The sequence below is a fragment of the Salvelinus namaycush genome, chromosome 41 (assembly GCF_016432855.1).
Source record: "Salvelinus namaycush isolate Seneca chromosome 41, SaNama_1.0, whole genome shotgun sequence".
Lineage (NCBI taxonomy): Eukaryota > Metazoa > Chordata > Actinopteri > Salmoniformes > Salmonidae > Salvelinus > Salvelinus namaycush.
Genome location: NC_052347.1, coordinates 10,384,506 through 10,393,643, shown reverse-complemented (window position 1 = coordinate 10,393,643; position 9,138 = coordinate 10,384,506). Strand labels below are relative to the sequence as shown.

Below are 9,138 nucleotides of genomic sequence, written 5' to 3'. Positions count from 1 at the left end.
TCTCCACAATAGCAGAGGGTGTCACGCTCTACCGTCCTCTCATTAGAATGGGGTCTGTTAAATAATATATGGGGCCATGCTCTGCACTCCTACTGTGTAGTGGCTCAAATATCACAGATGAGGAGTTATGGGGATTGGAAACCTGAGGTTTGTGGCAGGCAGCCAAGTCTTGGGTTGTGTTCAGTAGAAACAAACTGGAGAAAATGCTTGGATACGAGTTCAGGTAGTGGTAAGGATATTCTGTTTCAAAAATACTTTTCCCTGTTTCAATCTTACTGGATGCAACCCCCAGTGAGTGTCTGTCATGGGAGAGAAAGGACTAGAAGTAATTGCCAGCCCATTGACATGGGTCACGTACAGTTCATTGGCATGGCCACCTGCATTGTGCTATTTTGCAGGTGAATTATCAACTGTGAAACTACAGTCTCAGACAACTGGACCAGTTGACAGGAAGGATAACATGTTCTTAGTAACAGAACAACACTGATTACAACATATCTGTACAAAGTCTTGGAGTACTCTATGAGCACTTTTGATGACTTCCTCTCTTGACCGTAGTATCCACTAACATGCCGTTATCTTCTCCTTGTCTTCCAGCCGTGAATGAATGTTCACACTGCAAAAACAAGCTCCAGTACAGTGCTAAGATTGACAACAGATACTCGGTGAGTGCATGTGATACACCGTGATAATGCTATGTATTATTGATATACAGTACATAAGATTATAGGAGTGTTTTTATTTCTCGACTTTACAGTCCATACAGTACTCCCAGCAGTGGTGAAGAGCCCATATCCAGTCTTTGGTGAAGAAGACCCATATGGACTGGACCCAACTGTCATCAAGGAAACTTTTTCTATGCAACTTCAGCACCACTTAGTGGCCATTTCAATATACAACATCCTTTAATTATGTGACCAAACAAGGAACATGGAATCACAAATCCTGAGAAAATAGAATACAGTATTGAATCCTTTAAAATGCATAGAATGTTTTTCACTGGTCTGACAAAGGTGGAAACAATGCACTAAAACCCTTAACCCAAAGAATAGAGGAAGTAAATATTAAGAGTATTTGAACAGGGCATAAGAAACATTGCCATGATTTTGCTGTAGTGGAAGAACACAAGGGAGTAAATTAGTTAGCTTCCCCATTCCAAAAATACCCGTGGTGACACTACTAGTCCATGTGGATTCCAAACAACCATTTTTCCCCTCACTAATAATCTCATTTCAGTGACACAAAAACGATAGGTGAATTAATATCCAGATCTTGTTATAGCTGATAGAATTAGCATACAATTAGAGATTATGGTTTAACATAGAAATGTGTGGGCAGTAGTCAATCCCATTAGAGTACAAATCAAAGACAGAACTGTAATTTCCATGTGATTCCATAGAAAAGTTCTAAATAGTCTACCAGTCATTATGTGATCAATACTACATAGTTGTATGCATAACTTTAAGAATACTTAAATGGTTTTACCTACTTTACCCAATTAACACACATACAAAAGTAATTTACTTGTTTGTAGAAGTGCACCGACAATCTGTTTTATAGGAAATTATGCAAAAATATAACATCTAAATTAAATTACTCTCTCAAAAATTTGTGCAAATTTGTATTCCACTCAAGTCTTTCAGTTTCTTTGAAGACAAAACAGAGTAGGCTTCAGTAGGATGTAGTGGCAAAAAAGTAAAATTTCACAGCGATGACCCTACTTATAAAACAAGTGCTACAGAGGTGCATAAAAACAACAAACAGAACATTTCAGAGCTTTAATTTTAATTTCAAACTCCACATTTGTGTTATTTCCTTCTTCCCCATAACTTGAGGGAACATTTGCATTAACTATGGCTTTTGACCACACAGTTCACCTCCTGGCCTGCTCCTCAGTCTTCCCCTCACCCTTGTCATCCCGCCCCTAATGGAGCCCCTGTTCTCAGGGTGTAGGGTTGATGATGTGGGGTGTTGTGGTGTTAGACCCACAGTCGATGTATTCATACGTGTCCAAGGAAAGCTGCTCAAAGTGGGCCAGGTAGTAGACAGTCATTGACATCCTGAGGGAGGAGGATGGTTACAGATTATACAATTTCTCATCTATTATTTATCAAATGTAATGATCATTTATGTAATTGTACCAGATTTAGGTCAGCCAGCTATTAAGGTTTCCTAACCGTAACCATGAAATAAACTCTCCCTTGAGCCATCACTGTAAAAACTGGGCCATGTTAACAAGCAATGCAGCCCTTTTATATCCCATCCTCAGAGTTTAACCACTAATAAGAAATACATAGGTTAGTCTCTGACCCCATTGGTTTACTAGGTTTAGTCATTAACTATGAACTATTATGGTATACATTTCTTCCCAGTTTCAATAGGATCATTGTTCAATGTATGCATTATAAAATGTTAATAGAATCTAAAATGGATAATCTGTGGGAGCAAAGCTACATTTTGGGGGGTGTTTTACCCATACTGACTGACTGGGCACATACTCACTGAAGATGGACAAATAACGTGTGGATCTTGATTGTAGATTTCTTGCAGTAATTGCTGGGAAGAATAAATAGGAGAAAATAATGAATACCTTCAGGATTTCCTTATGAAAGATATGATTTCAAAAACAACCCACTGGGCTGTTGAATTAGTGCTGTTTCAACGTAATTTGACAACGTATTGTGACGTGAAATCTATGGAAAATACATTGATTTGAAAAAAAGTCATCAACTGTTGTTTTGAGGGTGAAATTTCAACCACAGGATTATGGATGTCATCATGGTAACCACATTTGAAACATTGTATAAAATGTTGAATTTGTACCTTTAAAACAACATCAGAACTCAATGTTATATCCACAATCAGAAAAAAAAACAATAGGCTGGGCAGCACCTCCTACTGAAGAATTCATCCATCTACAGCTACCCTTGAGTCTCCCATCCAGGGTTTTAACCAAGCCCAGCCCAGCTTAGCTATGAGATTTATCATTGACTATTACCAATGTGCTATCATGACTATTATTATTATTGAGAGATCTCCACTTTAAAACTAAATAAATTCACTGTTGCTATCAAAGTCATTGCAAAGGGTAGGTTTAACAGAGTAAATTAAAATGTGATCATACTTTAGCACTTATCATCAATGATGCTATTTAGTCCTATATCGCATTTGCAAAGTCATCAACAGTTGTTTAAATTCAACCCAGAATTAACCTAAAAATAGACAATACAATAGGCCTAGTGTTTCAAGCTCTGGTTGACTTCAAATTTAATGAGGAGATGCACCTTCTGCTTGATAGTTCCATCTGTGCCAATGACTTAGTCTGGATTTAATTCCAAATGTATAATGTGTGTTGGATTTACATCTCCATCTTAAAGGACTAAATAAAATCAAACTTTATTTAAAGTGCATTGAAAGTTTAATTTAATCGTATTCTTTCATTTTGATTTTTGGTTGAGATGGCTTCATAAATACAACATTGTTCATTTGTACACAAACTGGAATTAAAACCAGACTAAGACAGTTGCACAGATGGAACTATCCAAGCAGATGATTAAAACCTTCTTCAAACATCTCGTGTAGGCTTACCCTGGCGTGACATTTTGTAACCATGTAAATCTCTCGGACAAGGTGACTTTTATCAATATATTCTCTATTTACTCAGATTCGAAAACACTAATTAGCATCAAAGTAGACATCATGCAAAACTACAATTCCCTGCGTGTCATCTCTAGTTGAAACCTTTGCTAACAAGTAGCGTCAATTTAAAACTTGCACAAGAAAGTTAAAAGAATTCAGGTTTAAAAAATGTTGCCATATATATTAATTGCTACATTTAGATTGCCAAATCGAGGATTACCTGTCTCATCCAGATCATCATGGCATTTGTAGTTCTGTATGATATTAGCTGTTAATGTGGCTTAGCGTTTCATTTTTTAGGGGTAAATACAGGCGAATATATTGATATGTCACCTAGTCCTAGAGACTACACGGTTATCAAAAAGATCATGCCAGGGTAAGCCTATACGAAACACAGCCCTTATTTGAAGTGTTTCTAAAATCCCCTATGGGAAAAATGAATGTTGGGGAAACGATTGGAACCATTTCCTTGCTTGACTGCTAAGTTTTATGGGTATTATGACGCATACTGTGGTACTCTATGGGACTAAGCCAGTGGCTTAGATGGAACTAGCCAAGCAGTAGATCCAGGTAACTGCCAAAATAAAGGAAACACGTGCGTAAACAAGGGATAAAAATAATATTGAAAGCAGGTGCTTCCACACAGGTGGAAGCACCTGATCCGGAGTGAATTAAGCAATTAACATTCCCATCATGCTAATGGTCATGTATAAAAATGCTTGGCAGGCCACTATTTTGGCTACGCCCAATAGGATAACAAGTCCCCCATCCACAGGGCACGAGTGGTCACTGTATGGTTTGATGCGCATGAAAACGAGGGGAACCATATGCCATGGCCATATCAGTAAGCAGATCTCAACCCAATTAAAACACTCATGGGAGATTCTGGAGTGCACCTGAGACTGCGTTTTCCAACAACAACACACCAAATTATGGAATTTCTCATGGAAGAATGGTGTCGCATTCCCATAGAGTTTCAGACACTTGTAGAATCTATGCCAAGGTGCATTGAAGCTGTTCTGGCCCAACACCCTATTAAGACGCTTTAGGTTGGTGTTTCCTTTATTTTGGCAGTTACCCATACTTCTCCTTTAAAATGTTGATATTTGGTTGCGTTGTCAACCAAACAATTCAATATTACTTTTGTAATACAGTAAATAGCTTAAAGTTAAGGCAATCTTACAAGAGAATGTAACATTCAACCCTAAAATGAGTAACATATCCAAGGCCACATTGAGGATACTGTAACTATACATTTCTTATGTAACCATATAAAAGTCTGCATGTTCAAAAAGCATGCATAGGTCCTCACAGGTCTGTGGAGATCTTCACAATTTCTGTAATCTGTGCAGAATATCAATTGCACCATATACTTTTAATGTAATCTCAACTGCAATCTAGGCCATTTGGTTCTGCTTTTAAAAGATGTGCAGTGAAAACAATCTGTTTTATCAATAAACAAAATATGACATTACCTTCCCATTTGAACTTTGCTGGGCTTTTAAAATGGTTGAAAGCACAGTGATAGACATTTGGAGTGACGACGACAATCAAAAATCTAATTGTTTTTCCATTGGAATTTGGTTGAAAACATAGTGATAACACATTGGAAATTCATCTAACTTTTGGCTGTCTTTTTGAGTGGGTGAATATAGGTTGTAATCTCATTGATCAACATGTTAACCAAATTGTAACCAAGTTGAAATGACATGGTGTGCCCAGTGGGAATGCTTTTGACTACTTTCAGTCCAGAGGCCCTTTCATTTTGTGAATAGGAATTGCTACTGCTAGTGACAATTAGCCTGCAACACATTAAAAAAAAGGGAGATGGATTGCGCCTGCCAGTGCTCCCAGCTAAGCAGGTTATGCTAGTTTATGTACTTTTGTAGACAAATACTTAATATCTGTTCAAACATTTGATAGTCATGCCTCAAACTTGCTCTAAATACAAAAAAAAAACATTTACAGTTTCTTTGTCTTTATACATTATTCAAAGCTAGCCAAGAAAAAGGAAGAGAATAACCGTCTGTAGAGCACACAAAATAAATTCTCACATTTACAGCGAATGAGTTACATTACAACATGACACAATCAAAATAAGCTTAACTTTACAGCACAACTAAATTAAAAGGACTGCGTCACTATATTGTAAGTGTTTTACCATGGCACTTTGTATAACCAAACAGCCACAAAAGCAGCTTTATGTCTCACTACTGACGCGATGGAAGATTCAGCACCAGCCATAATTTAACCAAGGTTATACTTGTACTTACTTCAGACCCTCCTCCACTAGCGTGACAGGAATCTCAAAGGCAAACTGTCAGGGGAAATAAGAGCGTTAGTGAGTCAAGTAACAATATTTAGAGGCTTTTAGAAGCTAACATCTCTGCAGTATAGCAGTTGGTAATGAGGGGAGGTGCTCACCGTTTTGTCCGTGAGTGGTTTGACGGTGGTGACATTTTTCATATCAGCCTTGCCCACAACCGTTTTATCAAAAAGAGCCTGCACTGTCAAGTTGTAGGCCTGAACTGTAAAAAAGTTGTCATTGGTAATATTCAGGATGTTCTGTGATGGGAGAGAGACAAGGTGATTATTACATTCACCTCCAAAAACACACTCCAGTGATGCAGAGGAAGAGACCAATAGTTTTATGGCATAGCCCAGATAGAAACCGACTGTGTGGTATATGAATAAGGCCAATGAGGTCTCACCGTGATGTTCATTTGGACAGTGGTCGGGGTGAAGTAAACATAGACAGACTCGACAGCCCCGGGTGAGAGGATGACACTGCGAGGAAACAAGAAGAAGAGGACCAGCGAGCTGACCAGTAGGCACAGCGTCACCGACACAGTGACATACAACTTCCTGTAAGGAGACATGATATGTATAAGTTGAGTATTGATTGAAGGCCCAGTGCAGTCAATATGTTTTTTTTCTTTGTTTAATATCATATTGTACAACAGCTGATGAAATTTACACTGTAAAAGTGTGCTTTTTTTTGCTGGTAGAAAATGTAATCTACACAGGATCTTCTAATCAGCAAGTTTGCATGGGCAGGAGTTTTAGATTTCCATGGTGACATCACTATGCGGTTAGTAGACCAATAACAAAAAGCTCCAAATCTCTGCAAATAACAGCTAGTTTTCCTCTCTCCAGTCATGCTGCATTCAACTGCTAGTCGGAACTAGAAAACTCTAAAATGTACAACTTGCTAACTGGTTGTTATACACGTGCTGCGTTCAAGGAATCAGCAAATCGGGAGTTCCGACTAGCATGTGAACGTGGCATACGACCACATTGCTAGAGAAAGTTTAGCTAAAAAGCTTGTTAATGGAAATCTATTACAGTAAGTTAATTCATTGTTACCCAGAAATGATTTGGGAAAAAATGGCTGCATTGCATTGGCCATTTTAACATACCACAAGTGTTTTCATGCAGTATACACAAAACACACCTTGATACAGATGCCCACTCACGGAACACAATATTACTTTGCACACACAATGAACATATCTACACACCATAGACTTAAAAGACCTTCTAAAATGCTGCATGTGGGGAATAAAACAATTGTTGCTGTAAATCTCAACATGGTCGTACGTGTGTCGTGGTTTCAGCCTCTGATCGGAGCAGGGGATCACTGCCACCAATTTGCTCTCCTGACCTCGTGGGATGCGGCCTGTGCCCTGGCAGGTTGGGCAGTCCAGTGTTTCCTCAGAGTGTCTCCTGTTAGAGGTCTTCCTCCTGTCCTGCTGGGGTACGATGGCCTGCTCATCATTCTCACTGGGTTGACTGGAACCAGCTCCCATGCCTGCTAAAGAGACAGTCATATATATAGGTAACTGCCAAAATAATGGAAACACCAACATCAGGTGTCTTAACAGGGCGTTGGGCCACTACGAACCGCTAGAACAGATTCAATGCTCCTTGGTATAGATTCTACAAGTGTATGGAACTCTACTGGAGGGATGCGACACCATTCTTTCACAAGAAATGTCAAAATTTGGTGTTCTGTTGATGGTGGTGGAAAACGCTGCTCCAGAATCTCCCATAAGTGTTCAATTGTGTTGAGATTTGGTTACTGAGGCACACACACACAGCGAAACATTTGACTCCCATTCAAAATCCTATTTTCCCTAACCTCAACCCCCCCTAGAAATAACCTTTTTATTTGTGGTGACCTGCAAATAGTCCCCAGTTGGGCAAATTTTTGTTTGTTTACAATTCTTGTGGGGACCAGTATAGTTAAGCGTGCACTCCTTTGAGACCCCTCTTTCAAAGTCACTGAGCTCCCTTCTTCTAGCCAAAATAATAGGCAACTGGGGATTTTATATATGACCCTAAGCATGATGGGATGTTAATTGCTCAATTGATTCAGGAACCACACCTGTATGGAAGCATCTGCTTTCAATATACTTTGAATCCCTCTTTAACGCAAGTGTTTCCTATAATGTTAGTTGCTTCACATCAATATAATGATACTTTACTATTTGATATTTGTGACGACAAAGGATTATATTTTATGTATGTATGTGCTTTGCTGTCTTGGTGGATTTCACAATGGAGATTATTTTAAATGCATACAATTAGACGATGTCTAACTTCGCAGACACCATAAGTATGAACCAATTAGATCGAAGTCGGCATTGTCCATACATCAAACAACATCTTATGTGAATTAAGACAATTTAGCAAATAACCGATGGCGAACGTTAGTTTTAATCTAAACAGAAATTTGACTACGCTTTTATAACACTCCGCATACAAGTCTTGTGACGAGTTTCGTTTCTCTGCCACCCCTGAAGAAAACAATTTATTTCACTGTGTTTACTTGCCTTGTTTATGGGGTGTTACGATTTATAAAGACGGCGCCGTCAACAAGATTATCTGTAATCTAACTCCACACAATATGCCTCACAGCAGTCGTGAAAATGGTCTAATATTCTTTTTATGTTGGTCACATACTCACTGAGCAGTGGAGCAATGTCCTATCCAGATGAGGGTGACGCAGCGTAATTTTGAGCCACCTACAGGAAAGAATTAAAGCGGCTATATGTAACTTTTTGGGGAACCGGACCAAACTCACAAAGATGAGTTTTTTCATTGAAAGGAATTTTCATTGAAAGGAAGTCTAAGAAGCGGTAGATGTGTTCTATTTTTATGCTTCCCGTGATTACGTTTTATTTTCGAGTCTTTTACTTTCAGTTTTGTACACCAGCTTCAAACAGCTGCAAATACAATATTTTTAGTTATGGAAAATATTTCAGTGGTTTAGAGGGTACAATTATTATTTACACTGCACTTGCTCGTTTAGTCAAACTGAAAATAAGCAAATGTTAGGAACCATAAAATGTCGGAACAATTTCTGTATAGTGGAATCTTTTATAGGTTGCCTACTCAATGTTTTTAAACGAAGTCAAATAATTACATTGATTCCTGGGTATTTTTTTGAGTATGTGAGCATTTTAAATATTTTTATTTCGCCTTTTCAAAAAAAGA

At 38.4% G+C, this 9,138-nt stretch overlaps 1 protein-coding gene across 5 annotated transcripts; it reads right to left on the bottom strand.

Moving 5' to 3' along the window:
• Positions 1-886: 886 nt before the first annotated feature.
• Positions 887-8,723, bottom strand: LOC120034489 (transmembrane protein 106B-like). Of its 5 annotated transcripts, none has more exons than XM_038981073.1 (7): positions 8,609-8,723; positions 7,240-7,450; positions 6,351-6,504; positions 6,064-6,204; positions 5,913-5,956; positions 2,503-2,556; positions 887-2,060 (listed from the first exon to the last, which is right to left on the bottom strand). In XM_038981073.1, the coding sequence occupies exons 2-7, from the start codon at positions 7,446-7,448 to the stop codon at positions 1,943-1,945; spliced, it is 720 nt and encodes a 239-aa protein (XP_038837001.1). In that variant the 5' UTR covers positions 7,449-7,450; positions 8,609-8,723; the 3' UTR covers positions 887-1,942. The 5 variants fall into 5 exon arrangements, with proteins under 5 accessions (XP_038837001.1, XP_038837000.1, XP_038836999.1 ...); XM_038981072.1 differs by having other exon boundaries at positions 7,240-7,453; positions 8,609-8,705; XM_038981071.1 differs by having other exon boundaries at positions 7,240-7,453; positions 8,605-8,629.
• Between the last annotated feature and the right edge of the window lie 415 nt (positions 8,724-9,138).